This window comes from Ranitomeya variabilis, chromosome 3, assembly GCF_051348905.1.
Source record: "Ranitomeya variabilis isolate aRanVar5 chromosome 3, aRanVar5.hap1, whole genome shotgun sequence".
Classification (NCBI taxonomy): Eukaryota; Metazoa; Chordata; class Amphibia; order Anura; family Dendrobatidae; genus Ranitomeya; species Ranitomeya variabilis.
The window spans coordinates 449,955,014-449,976,016 of NC_135234.1; the positions used below are offsets into that span (position 1 = coordinate 449,955,014).

At 40.6% G+C, this 21,003-nt stretch overlaps 1 protein-coding gene across 1 annotated transcript in view; it reads left to right on the forward strand.

The window, feature by feature from the left end:
- The window catches only part of LOC143816311 (ATP-binding cassette sub-family C member 5-like), a 270,602-nt gene that overhangs the window by 99,700 nt on the left and 149,899 nt on the right, over nucleotides 1-21,003 (forward strand). The window contains exons 5-9 of the mRNA XM_077296529.1: nucleotides 1,015-1,188; nucleotides 1,359-1,506; nucleotides 2,706-2,854; nucleotides 5,730-5,837; nucleotides 7,495-7,791. Coding sequence (XP_077152644.1) covers nucleotides 1,015-1,188; nucleotides 1,359-1,506; nucleotides 2,706-2,854; nucleotides 5,730-5,837; nucleotides 7,495-7,791 — 876 coding nt within the window. The remainder of the gene's footprint in view (nucleotides 1-1,014; nucleotides 1,189-1,358; nucleotides 1,507-2,705; nucleotides 2,855-5,729; nucleotides 5,838-7,494; nucleotides 7,792-21,003) is intronic.

Below are 21,003 nucleotides of genomic sequence, written 5' to 3' on the forward strand. Positions count from 1 at the left end.
TGCGTTTTTTTTGCGCCTCTCATACGTCCGTATTCCTCTCTAGTGTGACTCCGGCCTAATAGTCTGAATTTTTTTTTTTTTTTTTTACAAAAATTAAAACCAAATTGATTGAATTAATAGGTCATTTTCTGATGACACATTCACTTCATGCATATGGGAAGGCTTGGGGCTTAATTAAATGGTTCTAAACACTGTTGTGAAGCATATAGTATTTTATATGATGGCTAAGAACTAGTGATGAGCGCGTGTACTCCTTGCTCGGGTTTTCCCGAGCATGCTCGGGTGGTCTCCAAGTATTTGTGACTGCTCGGAGATTTAGTTTTTCTTGACACAGCTCAATGATTTACTGCTACTAGCCAGCCTGAGTGCATGTGGGGGTTGCCTGGTTGCTAGGGAATCCCCACATGTAATCAAGCTGTTGAACAGTCGCAAATCATGCAGCTGCGGCAATGAAAACTAAATCTCCGAGCAGTCACAAATACTCGGAGATCACCCGAGCAACGAGTATACTCGCTCATCACTACTCGTTACTCAAGATTTCTCGGGTGGTCTCTGAGTATTTCAGCGTGCTCAGAGATTTAGTTTATGTCGATGCAGCTGCATGATTTGCGGCTTCTAGACAGCTTGAATACATGTGGGGGTTGCCTGATTGTTAGGGAATCCCCACATGTATTCAGCTTGGCTAGCATCCGCAAATCATGCAGCTGCGTTGACATAAAGTAAATCTTCGAGCACTCCAAAATACTCAGAGATCACTCGAGCGTGCTCGGAAAATCTCGAGTAACGAGTATACTCGTTCATCACTACTAAGAACCTAATCATTTGAAACACATAGGTTATGCTACCCTGCCGGTAAGATGTTTGCCTGCCTGTAAGTAATAAGTTTATAGATTTACAATAGGGAAGTTTGGATTTCAATGAAAGTATGTAAAGTATATTTTATTTTCTTTAGCTAGTCCGGAGCTATTCATTGTAATAGTATATGACTACATAATGGTGTGTTTTACCTTCCAGCTAGTTAACATGAGTAGCAGCGATGGTCATCGTCTGTATGAAGCCGCCTCCATAGGCTGTATGCTGGCTGTTACCCCTGTCATCGTCCTTGTAGGACTGCTATACACTGCCTTCTTTTTGGGTCCTACAGCATTGATGGGTTCTGCTGCATTTATCTTGTTTTATCCATTAATGGTAAGATTATTCCTCTTCTAAGTGACTATAAGCCTCTATACTATTTCCAGTTCTTCATTGAAACTAGAAATTCTCTAACTTTTGTTTTACTTACTTTTAATCTATTCATTACATTATATTGATTTGCATTTGTTCCTTACAATATATGGAAAATCCTTTTTTGTCTTTAGATGCTAGCATCAAAATTCACAGCATATTTTAGGAAAAAATGCATAGGGATCACAGATCAAAGAGTGCGAGTTATGAATGAGATCTTGACCAGCATTCGATTTATTAAGATGTATGCGTGGGAGAAAACATTCATGAGAAATATTCAAGGTAGGCTCTGCTTGATAGGCCGAAACTGTGCAAACTGTAATATGGTGTTCTTCAGAATATTTTATGCATCATCAGATCACATGTTTTTTCTTGAGTAATCCTGAAATTTAGCATACATTCTTTAATTTGCCATTGATAGGATCCAACAGATGCTTGATTATCAAATTGCAATTCTACATAGAGGCTTAAGGAAGTGGCCGAATGTAATAAATTCAGACACCAATTTCAAAGCTACAAGTAAACGTCAAATTGATGAGTCACACTATGGGTGTGTATGGCATGGTGCCGTTGTATTATGACGCCCTCCCTGACCCATCCCTTGATCTACATATACTTATCACCATGTAACTCAAGCTTAGTCCCCACACAGCATTAATACATTTAAGGGTTTTATAGAAAAAAAACACTTTCGTAATGTTATTCGGATATTTTAGAAATATGTAATTAATAGGGGTGAAGTAGATCCCAGTGATTTCTGGAAAAGTCAGCTTAATACACCATAATTAAGTTTTTTTCCAGTTCTATTTTTTATTGAAACTTTTATCTATAGATCAATGTTAATGCAGGCATCTGGATACCATATATATATATATATATATATATATATATATATATATATATATATATATATATATATATATATATATATATATATATATATATATATATATATAAGTAACTTGGCTTTCCGGATATACATGAAATAAAGTATTTTGCAGAAAAAAATCTACTTTTAAAATTAATATATAGCATGTATTGCTTATCACAGCTGACAACAGATATCATGCATTACAGTTTGTTCAAAGCTATTGAAATAGAACAAAATATATTTACGAAAGTGGTCAAAAAATTAAAGGGGTTGTCCATCATAATAATCACCAGCTGTTAGCAGCTCCAACCTCATCTCCTTCACGCCGTTTAATGTCTGCTCCGGGTGCTGCAGTTTAGCCTCCATTGAAATGAGTGGAAACTGACCTCCAGTATCGGGCAGCGGCCACTATACAGTGTGACGGAGTAGTGGTGTGTCGCTATGGCCACCACCGGAGGTGATAACTTGATCAGAACCCCACTGATCTGATATTGATAATCAATCAATATCATAGTAGCGGAAAACTCTTTTAAGTGAAAATTCGGCAGAATTTCTAGAAGATTGTTTTCTGTAGGGTAACATTTGATGATAATTAATTATTATTTTGTAGCCATCAGAAGAGCTGAGAGGGCTTTCTTGGAAAAAGCTGGATATATACAGAGTGTCACAACAGGGATAGCTCCTATAGTGACGGTGGTTGCTAGTGTATGCACTTTTACATTGCATATGGCTCTTGGATATGACCTAACAGCTCCACAGGTAGGTACTAGATTAATATAGCAGTACGTTCCCACAACCTCTTCTGGTTTTATCTTGGTGGATCTCTATATTTAGTATTAGGGCTCGCTCACATGAGTGTATAACACGACCAAGTTCTATCCGATGTTGTATCGGATAGTACTGGGTCCAATGTTATACTTTGGGGCAGTGCAGATATGCAATTTTTTATCCTAGAGACCAAATTCGTCTATAGAAAAAAATCACAGCATGCTGCAAGTGACTCCGCTGTTCGAATCGCGCACACCCATTCAAGCCTATGGGTGCTGGTGAAACATTGCATAATCACTCGGAGTGCCTTCCAACATTCCTGGACTCAGATAATGTAGAAAATGAAGAAACTCTGCTCAATAAACATAATAGAAACGATTGTCTCTCATGAGAGAGCATATGATCGTATGACCCCAGCTTAAAGCTAAATAGTGGGATTACGATGCACATTATAGCAATACTGGAAATACAAGTATTATTGGATCACAACACTATAGGAGAATATCCCCAAAAGTGCTGTGGTCATATACAGTTATTGTCTATCAAACACATGTATGCCCTTTGATTAACGTCCTCCCTATTGTCTTGTAGGCTCAGGAATCTGGAGATCCCTGAGCTAAAACTGTATAGGAGGGTTGACATTGAACGATCTGTGGTGTCAAATGACCACCAACTGGCTTCATATTTCCTTATTGGTGGTCACTCAATAGCCTTATTAGACAGGCAGATTGTATCACCCATGCACACAGAACGATCAGTAATTTCACCCGACAAACAACCGTTTTGCTCGTTCACCAATTAATCGTCAGCCTGTTTACAGTGGACAATCATTGGGAAATTAGCACTCCTTGCAACATTCGTTTCTGATAATTTTGCATTGTTAAGGTGGGTGTACACTGATCGATCTGTGGCATTAAACAACTGCCAATTGGCTACATATTTGCCAATGAGTGGTCATTTAATAGCACGGTAAGGGTATGTGTCCACGTTCAGGCTTGCTTCAGGCTTTGGTCAGGATTTTATGCAAGTAAAATCCTGACCAAAACTGCACCTGAGGTCACTGGCAGGTCACCTGCGGTGTTCCTGCGTGTTTTGCTCATTGTAGCAACATGCTGCGTTTTGAAAAAACGCACCGCATGTGCGTTTTCGTGGCAAAAACGCATGCGTTTTTTAACGCATAGTGGAGTCGGGATTTCATGAAATCCCCTCCACTATGCTGTAACATCTGGACGCTGCGTTTTTGAAGCTGCGGAAAAACGCAGCGTCAAAAACGCAGCGTTTCCTGAACGTGGACACATACCCTAAGGCAGGTATAACGCATCTCCCATGTGCACAGAATGATCAGTAATAGACCTTTCTGTGCTACTATGCTGCCAAGAAAAATGATTATTTGAGCAAGCTAACATATCATTCACCTGACGCCTGAGCACTTTTACATATTCAGCTGGTGATTTGCAGCCTGCTTACAATGTACGATTTTTGGAAAATGTGTGTTCATGAGATTTATCTTTTCCCCATGATTGTGCAGTGTAAATGCACTGTTAGGCCGCGGTCACACTAGCGTAGAATACGGACGAGTGCTATGCAAGAAAACATCACATAGCACTCGGCCCAGTGTAAGGCTTGTTTCACACTTACGTCGGCAGTGTCCCGTTGTAATGCGTCAAGGAGATGTACCGACGGATGTTTAGTTAATAGTGTGAAAACTGACGCAACGTGTGCAGTAGTTTGACGGATGTGTCGCCTGAATCTTTCTAGTGTAGAAGTAGGATTTTGTATTCCGGGGACAAGAGAGAGAGAGAGGGGTAGAAAGAGAGAGATTTTTTTTCCCCGGGTTGGAAAATTCTTCCAGGCATGCTCAAATGTAAAAACAGGATCCGTCACTGGATTCCTGTGTTTCACAGTGACTGCAGGATCCTGCATCCATAGGCTCCCATTCTGTGGAACGACGTATGGCGCAGGAGGCGTCCTGGCACGTTTTTCCACTGCAGACAAAAAACGTTTCTTTGAACGTTTTTTCCAAACAACAGGCCGTCAAATTCCGCAGGATCCAGTGCACGACGGACGAAACGTGTGGCCATACCTCGCGATACATCGCTAATACAAGCCTATGAGAAAATTATTTTTCTCAAAAATCGACGTATCTCGACGGGAGCTCAAAGATGGACGTGTGGAAGAGGCCTTATCTATGGGGCAGATCATATCTGCGATTATTTTCTCATGCCGAATCGGCATGTGGGAATAAACACAGCATGCTGCGATTGTCACCGACGCTCGGCCGAGTCTCGGCTCACTCACACCCATATAAGCCTATAGGTGATAGTGACACATCACACATCACTTGGATACCATCCGAGTGCGGTGCAACATACGCTGACCTCGGCAATGGAGGAGATGGAGAAATTAATTTCTTCGCCTCCTCCGCAGCTGTGTTCTGATTCTTTCTATGCTAGAGGCTCGGAGCACAGACGCATGACAAACGGCTCACACATAGGGTTACATAATATCCGCACAATATCGAACTAGACAAATCTCTATAATCTCTAGCTGCCTTTTCAAACTATGTTTTCTCAGAAATTTCATAGTACTGGCTCTGATTTATGCTGCTCATAGTTGGGGCAGGATCAATCTAAGGTCGACTTTATTCTGGGTATGTTTTACAATTACTCAGTATGATTGTTTTAAAATATAATATGACAGATTGTCCAGCCATTATTTCTTGGATGCAATAAAGGTCTCAAAGATCTGTGATTTATGATTCTTCAGTAACATTTTAATGGAATGACTACTAACAATTAAATGCATGAAACGCTCATGTTCTCATAATGTATTTCCTCCATTCTTTTGTTTTATCCGTTTATTGCAGGCTTTTACTGTTGTTACTGTGTTCAATTCAATGACCTCGTCTCTTAAGATGATACCGATAGCTGTAAGAGCCGCCTCCGAAGCTTCAGTGTCCATCTCTAGATTTCAGGTTGGATGATGTGCTTTTTTCCTTTGGTATTACATTGTGACAGTTCCTGGTGATTCCTAATGTAACGTTTTCATTCTATATTATAGTAAAATGGGATAAAATATAATTATTAGTAAGAAGACCTAGATAAAAGCAAATAAATAAAGTGCAAACTGAACACAATATGCATGGATGCTTTTAGTGATGAGCGAAGTGCTCGGATAAGGTGTTATCTGACCATGCTCCTGTGCTAGCAGAGTGTCTTCGGTGTGCTCGAATAATATGCCTAACAAACAGACAATCAGACAATCCCTGTATGTGTTGTGGCTGCCAAACAGCTGCGAGACATGCAGCTGCGGGGACTCGCACATATTATTCGAGGACGCAGAAGACACTCGGTTAGCACACAAGTATGCTCGGATAACACCTTATTCAAGCACGTTCGCTCATCAGTAGATACTATATCTTTAAATAATCACTTGTTGACCTTTAATGGCTTTTCATTATTTTCCCATTTTAAAATAACTTAAAAAAATATTACAATAAACAGTAAAGAACGAGGAAAAATTTGCAGCAATTTGACTCCAACATCTGTACAGTTGCGAGACAAAAATTGGATACCATATGAAATATTCAGTATGGCATCTGATTTTTACAGATACAGTGCATTGCAATTCTGTAAGAAGGGAAGCTATAAATGGTCCTGTAAAAACTTAATAGCTGCTGAGTAAAAAAAATGGATTGAAAGCGGACAGGAAACGGACATCACATGGATGGCAAGTGAGAAAAAATTTGCCCCTCTCTCTTCTGGATAAGAATGGGACCAATTTTTTAAACACTCGTGTGACCCCAACCTTAAAGATACCACCAATATATAAAAAAAAGGGAGCTTGTCCTAGATTCATGCTGCCTTTGCTACGGGTAGCAATAATCACCTGACATCCCCTTTAAGATCCACAGGAGACATGATTTGGGAATGGAGAGACCAGTCATATGGGGCTTTTGGTGCTTTTCTCAACTTGATAGACAGGCCTCTCTCTCTCTCAATGTGCAAAGAAGCAGATCTGGGCAGGGAGAAGCTGGAAGGGACCCTGCCCATGACTGGTCTCCCCATTCCCGACTCCTATTTAAACCATATATTCTCGGAAGTAGTACAGCGTTTCAGAGTAAAACATGGCTATAAGTCATAAGGTCTCTTGTCATTGATTCATGCTGTCTATGGTTTGCGCAGCATATAAGTCATAGGGTCTCTTGTCCTTCATTCATGCTGTCTATGGTTTGCGCAGCCTTAATCACTTGACATGTCTACGTATCAGTTAAATGGTAAGTAGACAAGTCGCACACTTCACACACAAAGTGCAGAGAAAATACAAATTTTGCTCTGAATCTACAGATTTTATGATATAGTGATCATTATATTGGATGAAAAATCAATGTTCTGTATAGGTCATTAAAATCTCGCCATCTTTCATATTTTCTGCTAATATTCTCTGTAAATGCTCTCCACTACAGAACCTTTTGATGTAGAGAAATGATGCGTTTTATATCTCATATTGGACGTGCTGTTACTAGGATGCAATCGGACTTTATACATGTACAATGAACATACAGTAGATGCTCTGCTAACTATCCTTTATTTTACAACATTTTCAAAATGTTAATATATTTTAAATAACAGAGATTGTTCTTGATGGAAGAAATTGATACTAAGAATAATGAGAAAATAAATCCATGTTCCGTTGTTGAATTTCGAGGTGCTTATTTTACATGGGAGTCAGAGGCACCGGTGAAGTGTAAGGATGAGAAAAACCATACACCAGAAGATGAAGCAGCTACAAGACAACTTAAGATTACTTCATCACAACTTGGAGAGCAGCAACTCAAGTCGGTTTACCTTAATTCTGTGGAAAAACAAACATCCCTTGAATCAGTGGGTTCCCAAATGCTCCGCAATATTACTTTTTCTCTGCAAAAGGTAATTGTCTATTACACTGCCATATGTTGTGCCATCTTTTATCTGTACAATATGACATTTGTTATGCAAACTAATATGAGGTTAGAAGTTTGTACCTAAAACTTGACATTATTAAAGCAGATCAGTCAGCAGATTTAACAATGCAAACTGCGTACATTATTACTTCAATCTCTTAGACCCGATTAGGCTGGCATCCATATTAGAATAGTTGTATAATCCTTTTTACAATGTTAGGTCAAGTTCACACGTTCAATATTTGGTCAGTATTTTACCTCAGTATGTGTAAGCCAACACCAGGAGTGGGTGATAAATACAGAGGTGGTGACGTGTTTCTATTATACTTTTCCTCTGGTTGTCCCTCTCCTTATTTTGGCTACAAATACTGAGGTAAAATACTGACCAAATACTCAAAGTGTGCACAGACCTTAAACTCACTCTTTGCCCACCAAGTCTAATTGACAACTCCTCTGTATTCCTCCTCCCGCAACTGTTAGTCCATTTGGATGGGGGTCAGACTGAATACATTGGACTCAAAAACTATTTCACCTTTTAGCTGGATTCCAAAAACAGTTATTTTAAAATAAGGTTTTTCAGAGAAGAGACACCACATCGTGTACAAGAGATCTATTTAATATCGTATATGCAGTTTGTTATTATAATGAAATACGGTAACAAATCTGCTTTGAAATGAATGGTAATCAAGTAATCTACCTGTATGTCTGTAGAAAGAAACCAGACTTATTTAAGGAAACAAACATGAAAATCTGCACAACATACAAGCTCCAGGCAGATGGAGTAGGTTTCAATGGCAAATCCTAAAGTTTATGATCAGTAATAAAATATCATAGTCTCGTCTTCATCATCTGTTGTAATCATCCAAAAATAAAACCTTTCAATTCATTATAATGGAATTGTCTGCTACAGTGATTGATTTTGGCAGACAGATTTCTAAGCCTGTCAGATCATTTTTCTGTCAGATGACGTTGATTTCAATCAGGGGCTTACATAGAAATCATGTGGCCCATAGTGAAAGTGAAAGCCCTTTGCCCCTCCAAAATAATATTTGCAGGGTTACAGAACAGCATATCTAACAACTTTGCAGGTCTTACAGAGTAATTTTGCTCCTATTGAAGCCTCTTAGTTTTCCCACTGACTAAGGTACCCCTTTCATTGTCCCCATAAAGTATGATGCCAACAAAAGTGCCCCCAAACACAGTATGATACCCCTACAGTGAATTCCTCCACACTACCCTCCATGTGCTCAGTATAATGACTTTACAGTACCCCTCCGCCATACAGATTGCTGCACGCACTGTACTTCACAAATAGTATGATGGCCTCAACACAGCCCCCTTACACAATATGATGGCCCCCACCCAGCACTTATTATAATATAATGACCTTCCAAAAAATATAATAGCCCTCCATATAGTGCAGTGGTCCCAATACCCCTTCAGACAGTATGATGGCCCCCACACAACTCTCCACAAAATATGATGACCGTCCAAAAAATATAATGGCCCTCCATATAGTATAATGGTCCCAATAACCCTTTAGACAGTATGATGGCCCCCACACAACTCTCCACAGTATGATGGCCTCAACACAGCCCCCTTACACAATATGATGGCCCCCACCCAGCCCTTCATATAATATAATGACCTTCCAAAAAATATAATGGCCCTTCATATAGTACAATGGTCCCAATACCCCTTCTGACAGTATGATGGCCCCCACACAACTCTCCACAGTATGATGGCCTCAACACAGCCCAATTACACAATATGATGGCCCCCATCCAGTCCTTCATGCAATATAATGACCCTCCAAAAAATATAATGGCCCTCCATATATCATAATGGTCCCAATACCCCTTAAGACAGTATAATGGCCCCCACCCAGTCCTTCATGCAATATAATGACCCTTCAAAAAATATAATGGCCCTCCATATAGTATGATGGCCCCAATACCCCTTCAGACAGTATGATGGCCCCCACACAACTCTCCACACAATATGATGGCCCCCACACAAATCTCCACACAGTATTATAGCCCCAACACAACCATGCTCATTCAGGATACAGATACAGATGAAAGTTGGGTGATGATTGCCTGATGCTGGCACCAGGGCACGCCGACTCTCGGGCCCCATAGCAGCTGTGTGGACTGCCGCTATTAGTGGTACGCCACTGAGTTCAATCAGATTAAATAATCTGACAAAAAATTACCAGATATCAGTACATGTAAATGGAATGTAAGGCTAGCCATAAACATCAGATGGCTGTCGGCTGAATGAAGCTTTAACTGATCTTTCTGCCGACAGCCATCACAGCTGACATGGCCATATACAGGAGCACTCACATGACTGAGAGGTCCTATGTTCTCTAAGAGAGAACCAATGGCTGACACATCAGCTGGTGGCTTATCACAAGGAGAAAAATGCAATTGCCCGGTCAAAATTAGACATGCACAATTGACATCTCTCCTGACCATCAGTCAGCCAGCGCCCGCAAGCACATTGGACCGTCTGCCAAACCTGATAATATTGGTGTGTTCAGCCAACTTTAGTCTAATGTGTATGGGGTCTTAAAATCCAACATACACATTAGACTAATGTCGGTCGCACCAGCTGAAATCGATGGGTTTTGCCAACATTTTTATGTGTATTGGGGCATTAGCAGACTGATACTCAACTTCGGACTGCTGATTACTTTGTTCTCCATGAGATAAGCCACCAGCAGAGTTGTCTGTTAGCAGCTTTCTCATAGTGAACATGATGAATGCTCATGTGTATGGGAGAATCAGTTAGATGGCGGCTAGCCGAAACTATAATGTGTATGGGAGTCTTAACCGACCTAACTTTCCTGGTTATAGTTGCAAATGGTTCAAATATGTCCTAGGCAAGAGAGCAGCCATGAAGATAAATGATAATAAATTATCTTTTTTTCCTGGACTGTGTAACCAATTCATGGGTAACTAATCCAAAAGTTAACTACTTTATGGAAAGAAAATGTTTTAACAAATCTCTAATTGTTACACCTTTATCTTGTCTTCTTCAGACAAGGCAGAAATGCAAGATGTAGATAATGGTAAGAGATAACTATGCAAAAATAGCACCAAATGGCTGAGAATCAAAAAAATCTAACAAAAAAACATAAATAGGAGAGAAGTACAGTAGTAATAATATTATATAAACTACGGAAACCGCTCTAGAAATGTCTAATAACTAGAGATTCTATGCTGCAAACAACAGGGACATTGGCGCTTATGGATGTATAGAAAAACTTTAGCGTAAGATCTTTGTAATCCTGCGTAAAATGATACAAGTGGTCTGCTGATAGAGTCAGTGATTCCTCAAGGTGTCGCTAAGGACACCGAGAAAATATTGCGGCAGAAGAGTTCAAAAGGCTAAATATACTTGTGGCTAAAATAACTAGAGGGATAGCTAGCATGTACTGTATAATGTAAAATTGGGGGGCATTTGTAAGCTGTAGTGGCTTAGGAGTTCACGTTGCTTTGTACTTCCTTTCTAAAAGGTTGCTATGACACTATGTAGATACTCTTATTATAATATTCATAGTGATATGTTCTCCAGTGTGGATCTCACCAGTATGAAGATTGACTGTGTTACTGGGAATACACAACTTTCTGTTAGATAAATAAAACAATGCTATTAACAGATTCATATGAAGGGATTGTTTAGTGAGATGAGACCCGATACGTAACACTGACTGTGTATGGTAAAACTCTCTATTGTGTTGGCTTCTTTGGAGCGTTTATGCTTATAATTATTGCTGATATTATCATACCTACTTGATGACTGTTTCTGTCCTTATGGAGGTTGTAAAGGGCTGATTTACATTTTAGAATCTTCACCCTTCTGTATGGCAGACTAGAACAGACTTGAAGATATTTAAATTAAAAATAAACAAGTAGGAAAAACCAATACTTGAAATGAATCTCACAGATTTTATGGCATTGTTGGTTGTATGTGGCAATAAAGATCAGGTTGCTTAGCAGACCAGTATATTTGTTAGATATTGTTTTCTTGGTTTAGGTAAAACACACTCTTTTTAGATTTTTAGGTTTACTCTTTTGAAAGCATAATTTACTGTTTGTATAAGCTAGTTAATTTCCTTGAAGGGGTGGACAGGAACTAAAATGTATTTTAATCTTAAATGTCTATTTAATGCCATAATCCAATCTCTTTTCCAATATACTTTAACCCCTTTACCCCCAAGGGTGGTTTGCACGTTAATGACCAGGCCAATTTTTACAATTCTGACCACTGTCCCTTTATGAGGTTATAACTCTGGAACGCTTCAACGGATCCCAGTGATTCTGACTTTGTTTTCTCGTGACATATTGTACTTCATGATAGTGGTAACATTTCTTTGATATTACCTGTGTTTATTTGAGAAAAAGACTGAAATTTGGCGAAAAGTGTGAAAATTTCGCAATTTTCCAACTTTTAATTTTTATGCAATTAAATCACAGAGATATGTCACACAAAATACTTAATAAGTAACATTTCCCACATGTCTACTTTACATCAGCACAATTTTGGAACCAAATTTTTTTTTTTGTTAGGGAGTTATAAGGGTTAAAAGTTGACCAGCAATTTCTCATTTTTACAGCACCATTTTTTTTTAGGGACCACATCTCATTTGAAGTCATTTTGAGGGGTCTATATGATAGAAAATAACCAAGTGTGACAACATTCTAAAAACTGCACCCCTCAAGGTGCTCAAAACCACATTCAAGAAGTTTATTAACCCTTCAGGTGTTTCACAGGAATTTTTGGAATGTTTAAATAAAAATGAACATTTAACTTTTTTTCGCAAAAAATTTACTTCAGCTCCAATTTGTTTTATTTTACCAAGGGTAACAGGAGAAAATGGGCCCCAAAAGTAGTTGTACAATTTGTCCTGAGTACGCCGATACGCCATATGTGGGGGTAAACCACTGTTTGGGCTCATGGCAGAGCTCGGAAGCAAAGGAGCGCCATTTGACTTTTCAATGCAAAATTGACTGGAATTGAGATGAAACGCCATGTTGCGTTTGGAGAGCCCCTGATGTGCCTAAACATTGAACCCCCCCCACAAGTGACACCATTTTGGAAAGTAGACCCCCTAAGGAACTTATCTAGCTGTGTGGTGAGCAATTTGACCCATTAAATGATTCACAGAAGTTTATAATGCAAAGCCGTAAAAATAAAAAATCATATTTTTTCACAAAAATTATCTTTCGCCCCAATTTTTTATTTTCCCAAGGGTAAGAGAAGAAATTGGACCCAAAAGTTGTTGTCCAATTTGTCCTGAGTACGCTGATACCCCATATGTGGGGGTAAACCACTGTTTGGGCGCATGGGAGAGCTCGGAAGGGAAGAAGCGCCGTTTGACTTTTCAATGCAAAATTGACAGGAATTGAGGTGGGACGCTATGTTGCGTTTGGAGAGCCACTGATGTGCCTAAACATTGAAACCCCCCACAAGTGACACCATTTTGGAAAGTAGACCCCCCTAAGCAACTTACCTACATGTGTAGTGAGCACCTTGACCCATTAAATGATTCACAGAAGTTTATAATGCAAAGCCATAAAAATAAAAAATCATATTTTTTCACAAAAATGATATTTTCGCCCCCAATTTTTTATTTTCCCAAGGGTAAGAGAAGAAACTGGACTACAAAAGTTGTTGTACAATTTGTCCTGAGCATGCTGATACCCCATATGTGGGTGTAAACCACTGTTTGGGCGCATGGGAGAGCTCGGAAGGGAAGGAGCGCCGTTTGACTTTTCAATGCAAAATTGACAGGAATTGAGATGGGACGCCATGTTGCATTTCGAGAGCCACTGGTGTGCCTAAACATTGAAACCCCCCTCAAGTGACACCATTTTGGAAAGTAGACCCCCTAAGGAACTAATCTAGATGTGTTGTGAGAGCTTTGAACCCCCAAGTGTTTCACTACAGTTTATAACGCAGAGCCGTGATAATAAAAAATCTTTTTTTTCCATAAAAATTATTTTTTTAGCCCCCAGTTTTGTATTTTTCCAAGGGTAACAGTTGAAATTAGGCACCAAAAGTTGTTGTCCAATTTGTCCTGAGTACGCTGATACCCCGTATGTGGGGGGGGGATCCACCGTTTGAGCGCATGGCAGAGCTCGGAAGGGAAGGAGCGTCATTTGGAATGCAGACTTAGCTGGATTGGTCTGCAGGCGTCACATTGCGTTTGCAGAGCCCCTACTGTACCTAAACAGTAGAAACCCCCCACAAGTGACCCCATATTGGAAACTAGACCCCACCAAGGAACTTATCTAGATGTGTTGTGAGAACTTTGAACCCCCAAGTGTTTCACTACAGTTTATAGCGCAGAGCTGTTAAAATAAAAAATCTTTTTTATTCCACAAAAATTATTTTTTAGCCCCCAGTTTCGTATTTTCCCAAGGGTAACAGGAGAAATTGGACCCCAAAAGTTGATGTCCAATGTGTCCTGAGTACGCTGATACCCCATATGTTGGTGTAGACCCCTGTTTGGGCGCACGGGAGAGCTCGGAAGGGAAGGAGCACTGTTTTACTTTTTCAACGCAGAATTGGCTGGAATTGAGATCGGACGCCATGTCGCGTTTGGAGAGCCCCTGATGTGCCTAAACAGTGGAAACTTCCCAATTATAACTGAAACCCTAATCCAAACACATCCCTAACCCTAATCCCAATGGTATCCCTAACCACACCCCTAACCCTAACACACTTCTAATCCCAACCCTATTCCCAATCGTAAATGTAATCCAAACGCCAACCCTAACTTTAGCCCCAACCCTAACTGTAGCCTTAACCCTAGCCCCGACCCTAACCCTAGCCCTAACCCTTGCCCTAGCCCCAACCCTAGCCTTAACCCTAACCCTAATGGGAAAATGGAAATAAATACATTTTTTAAATTTTTTTATTTTTCGCTAACTAAGGGGGTGATGAAGGGGGGTTTGATTTACTTTTATAGCGGGTTTTTTTAGTGGATTTTTGTGATTAGCAGCCGTCACACACTGAAAGACGTTTTTTATTGCAAAAAATATTTTTTGCGTTACCACATTTTGAGAGCTATAATTTTTCCATATTTTGGTCCACAGAGTCATGTGAGGTCTTGTTTTTTGCGGGACGAGTTGACGTTTTTATTGATAACATTTTTGGGCACGTGACTTTTTTTTATCGCTTTTTATTTCAATTTTTGTGAGGCAGAATGACCATAAACCAGCTTTTCATGAATTTCTTTTGGGGGAGGCGTTTATACCGTTCCACGTTTGGTAAAATGGATAAAGCAGTTTTATTCTTCGGGGCAGTACGATTACAGCGATACCTCATTTCTATCATTTTTTTATGTTTTGGCGCTTTTATACAATAAAAACTATTTTATAGAAAAAATAATTATTTTTGCATCGCTTTATTCTGAGGACTATAACTTTTTTATTTTTTCTTTGATGATGCTGTATGGTGGCTTGTTTTTTGTGGGACAAAATGACATTTTCAGCGGTACCATGGTTATTTATATCCGTCTTTTTGATCGCGTGTTATTCCACTTTTTGTTTGACGGTATGATAATAAAGCGTTGTTTTTTGCCTCGTTTTTTTTTTTTTTTTACGGTGTTCACTGAAGGGGTTAACTAGTGGGACAGTTTTATAGGTCGGGTCATTACGGACGCAGCGATACTAAATATGTGTACTTTTATTGTTTTTTTTCATTTAGATAAAGAAATGTATTTATAGGAACAATATATATATATATTTTTTTTTAATTTTTTGAATTTTTTTACACATGTGAATATTTTTTTTTTACACTATAACATTGCCCCGGGGGGACATCATGTTATAGTGTAAGATCGCTGATCTGACACTTTGCTGTGCACTGTGTCAGATCGGCGATCTGACGTGCACACAGCTCCAGGCTTCCCGGCGCCTGCTCTGAGCAGGCGCTGTGAAGCCACCTCCCTGCAGGACCCGGATCCCGGCCTGCTGCAGGGAGGAGGAGGTAAGAGACGCTCGGAGCAACGCGATCACATCGCGTTGCTCCGGGGGTCTCAGGGAAGCACGCAGGGAGCCCCCTCCCTGCGCGATGCTTCCCTATACTGCCGGAACACTGCGATCATGTTTGATCGCAGTGTGCCGGGGGTTAATGTGCCGGGGGCGGTCCGTGACCGCTCCTGGCACATAGTGCCGGATGTCAGCTGCGATAGTCAGCTGACACCCGGCCGCGCTCCCCCCGTGAGCGTGGTCGATCGCTATGACGTACTATCCCGTTGGTGGTCATACAGGCCCACCCCACCTCGACGGGATAGTACGTCTAATGTCAGAAAGGGGTTAATTAAAAAGTTCCTCACTACTCTATCTAACTGCTTTATTTTTTTTTTACTGCTTCCTCAGTCCCAGTGCATGCTAGGCTAGTCAAACAAGTTATCAAAAGAGGGTAGGAGCTGCAGTCACTGCAAAAGCCTCTGCCCACACCCTGAAATGAAGAGTTATCAGTCCGTTTCAGGGGCTGGGCTAGTTCCAGCTCTAGTGAGTTGGCAATGTGCACAGTGGCAGTGCGCTGTCTTGCCGGCTCTAATCAGAAGTAATGAGCTAGCAAGAGGATGCACTGTCAGTTCGCGCTGACTTGTTTGACTATCCCAGCATGCACCGATATTCTCAAACAAAGTGTAATCAAAAAGGAAGTATTAAAAAAATTTAAAAGTTAGATCTAGTAGTTAGGGAGTGGTAGATACTTTTTAATTAAAGTATATTAGAAAAGAGATTAGATTATGACATTAAATGGACAGGAATTTAGGATTAAATTTTAGTTTTTGATGACTCCTTTAAACTGTGTCATTAAAGAGGTTGTCCACTACTTTAGTTCCTATGATCTATGCTTAATGTAGGTAATCAATGTCTGTCAAACACCCGGTACTCCCGCCGGTCAGCTATAATCGGTGTCATTATCAAATGCCGAATGGAAGCTGTTATCGGTGTCAGCTGCATCGGTCGGTTGTCGGAAATGCTCACTTGCAGAGCTGGCCATCTTCTGTTAGTTCCTACTGATTTGAATAGGGGGCAGTTGTGCAGTACCCTGTCTCGACTACTATCAGAAGATGGAGCAGCTCCAAAAGTGAGTATTTCCGACAACTGACCTGTGTTATCTGACACCGAAAACAGCTGATCGGCAGGTGTGCCCGCTGCTGGACCTCTACCTATCAGACAGCACGGTGGCTCAGAGGATAGCACTGCAGCCTTGCAGCGCTGGAGTCCTGGATTCAAGGCCCACCCTGGACAACATCTGCAAAGAGTTTGTATGTTCTCTCCGTGTTTGCGTGGGTTTCCTCCGGATTCTCCAGTTTCCTCCCACATTCCAAAGACATATTGATAGGGAGTTTAGATTGTGAGCCCCATTGGGGACAGCGATGATAATGTGTGCAAAACTGTAAAGCGCTGCGGAATATGTTAGCGCTATATAAAGATTATTATATTATTATTATTATTACTAACACCTCTCCTAAGGACAGGTCAACCTCTTCAAAGAGTAACTAAACTTTTTATTAATTATGTTTTAACAATGTATCAAAAAAATTTCTCCCAGGATCTATCTGCTATATTTCAACTGCTCAAATATAAATTTGAAAAAAAGTATCAACACCATTCCTCATAAACTTTGATTTTGTGTCAATGGCCTACATTAGTTTTGTATTTATTGAATCAAAACATGGAATTTTGACTTGTGCTTGTGTTTTATCATAGAAACAACAACATCAAAATTTCACTACAAATATTCAATTATTATGAAACTCAATCAATGCTGCGTGTAATAGGTCAAAACCTTATAATTTCTGGATTTGCTGTTGTATTATATATCACATTCACAAATCAGTCCCTAAATACAGTTTTCCATTATGTTATCGTCATACTGTCCTTGGTAACGGCATTCAAAGTTCATTAAGTCCTGGTGAAAGCTCTCTCTTTGATCCTGTAAGAGTGGTGGACTGTACATCTGTGTTCCTACCCCTGAAGACACCAATAGCGTCAATATTATGTAATGTGAATAGTGTCATGCATTTCTATGCATCTAGTGTGTTATTTGATATAGTGTAGTATAACTATTGTTAATATAGTAATGTGAAGCGTAATATGCATAGTGTGGTAACGTTTTATAACATGTTAGTAATGTATAATGTTTTTAGTGTACAGTATATGGATAGGACATAAGATAATGACAATAGGCTTAGTACATACTGTTATAGGATAATACATATAGTTAGCTGAAAGTATAGGATAAGATACAGTTAATGTTTAGGACAAGCTCACAGTTAGAGGTTGAGAGTGCTAGTGAAAAGCAGGCACTTGCTGGTAGTGACTCAGATAGGGAAGTACAGTAACAAGGTCAAGTCCAGGTGCAGTGGGCCGCTAGGGCCAGCGTGTTCGAGACAGTGGGAGGCTGTACTAGAAACCCATGCGGATAATCCAGCAACATCAGGAGCACAAGACCCAACATAGTGGCTAAAAGGCAAGAGGGACACGGAACCATGAGAAGGGAAGGTGACGGATTCCTGGTGCACTGCGGAACTGGACAAGAAATTCCTAGGGCTGATGGAACCAGTGGGCGTGGAAATAGTCCAAGAGGAACAGATGGTAGGGCTGAAGATGTGCTGTGCTAAGGAAATAAGGATCAAGAAGTGTTGTGCCCAGTAAACTTCTGTTTGTTGAAATTAACTTGCTGTCCCCTGAGTTGTGTGCAGCGAGTCCTGAAGATGGAGGCAATCAAGGCCTGCGGGCTAGAAGTGAGTGTGATGCACGCCACACCTGACAGCATACTGGGACTGGGACACGATTTTCCTGTAAAGTGTCACTATGGAAAACTGCTCGCCATGGCTGCAGCCTGCAGTCAGTTTACCCTCCTCTGAATAAGCTCACATGTTCTTTTTGAATTATCAAGATGGGCATCAATGATATGGACTTTAGGTGACATCCTGAAGCCCATTGCAGCATAGTTCTTTATCAGAGTGTGTACCACTTGTGCATAGTTTTCATCCTTGTGATTGCTTAGGAAGTTGTGAACCACTGAAACAAAACTTTTCCAATTCACTTTCTTCTTCTTATTCAGCTTCTTGGGAAGTTTGATGCACTCTGTGATCTTCTTGATCTGTGGTCCAACCAAGACACCAGCTTTGACCTTTGCCTTAAACATCTTAAGGAAAAGATATTGGGGGAACTTGATATCTGTAGACTCCATATCGAGAGCCGTGACAAATTGTTTTATGAGCCCTAACTTGATGTGGAGGGATGGCATCAGCACCTTTCAGGGGTCCACCAGCGACTCCCACCTTACATTGTTCTTCCCTACAGAGAACTCTATCTGCTGAGGCTATTCCTGCCTGTGATAGTGCTCCTGAGTGTCCTGGCTGTCCCAAAGGCAAAGAAAGCAAGGATACTTTATAAAACTGCCTTGGAGTTCCATCAGGAATGACACCATTCTGAAATCTCCAATAACCTTCCAGCTGTACTCATCATACTTCAAGGCACATAGCACCATCTTGACACTGGTGTATTCCTCTTTCAGGTGCACCAAGTGAGACACAGGTAGAAGCAGCACGGTTTTGAGGCTCCTGCATAAACTATAATCAGGCGCTACTCCTTGTGGTTACAAGTGATTCCTGTTGCCTCAAATAGACACATTGTTGCAGAAGCACAGTCCATCTTGATGAATGAAGAAGCTGGAAAAAGTTTGGTGATGCTTCCTCTGATCTGTAACTTGGAAGCTTTCATCTAATAAGTTCTATTGCTTGAACCTTTATGCCAGAGGCTAAGTGTTGGACTTGGTGAGGCCAAGGTCTCTGATCAGAGTGTTGAGGTATTTTTGTTTAAGGTAGAATAGCTTCCGTTCCTCAGCTGCATCTGAAAAATTGAATCAGGATCTTCAATGTATTTTTCTATGTCTGACGTGCTGCTTTCTCCTGAAGCCAGGTGGTTGTTCTCTGTCTCAGGGAGTTGGTACAGGGAGCCCAGGACAGTGTTGTCCTGAGGCTATGGATGAAGGAATGTCAGGATATGTGACAGGAGGTGCGTTTTTGCCATTCCCGATGTTTGGAAGGGTACATCAAGCAGAAATAGCAATTGGTTCAGTGGTCAGTTGGTTCAACACCAAATTCTTTGGAAAGCAGAATGCATGGCTCTCTTTTCTCCCCAACCTGTAAGCAAATAAAATAAAATTTAGGTTGAGAATTTGATTTAATTCACACATTACTTGACATATGTAAGATATTAACACAGTATATATATATTGTAGCATGGCTAAAGGGTGTCTAATCGACGGGAGGTATGTATCACAGAGAAGGCTTGTCGCTGTGATGTAACCCGGAGTGTTTTCTGTTTGCACATAAAGCAATAAGGAGTTGCTTAGTATATTTGGGTTACGGGTAGCTATGAGAGATGGGAGGGTCTGGCTACCCATATACCTCACCCCTGGGTAAGGGGCATAACCATGCCTGTCTATGTTTGTTGCAGGACCTGTGGTGAGGTCACAACCACATGTCTGATCATGTGATGGGTTCTGGGTGTGGTTAGACCTATTAAAGAAAGTGTGGGAGTCTGTCATGGTGGACAGAGATCCCTGTGTCCAGGCGGGACACTACAGACAGGAGTCTGTGTGGGTGGAGGAGAAAGCCTCCACAGGACTGAGCCTGAAGGACTGGACATTTGTGTTTTCATTTCCTGACCTGAGCTAAAGGCTATTTGTTTACCTGTTGTTCACGCTGTTATGTGGTTTATGGAGAAATAAACCTGTGAACTTTAAAAGGAACGTGTCTCCTGCGTGTCAGCCGTTGCACCTGAGCGAGTGAATCCCTACAATGTATATATATTGTATATGTTGCTAGAACATTGAAATCTGGGAAAATGCCTTAAATACAGCTCTTTTAAAGTTTAATAGATATCAACATTTTGCAAAATAAAAATTGAACATCTAAGAGGGCAGCAATCATCTACTTAGGCTTCTTTCACACTTCCGTTGGTCGTCCTGTGTCAGAGTGCAGTGAACCGACGTATCGATGGACATTGCAAAATTAGAGGAAAACGTGTGCAACGCATCCAGTGTTATGACGGATGTGTTGCATGAGTCCCTGGCTGAATTTACAGGTATAAATTGAGAGAGAGAGAGACTCTTTTCCCCGGGTTGACATTTGCTTCCTGGCATGCTCAGA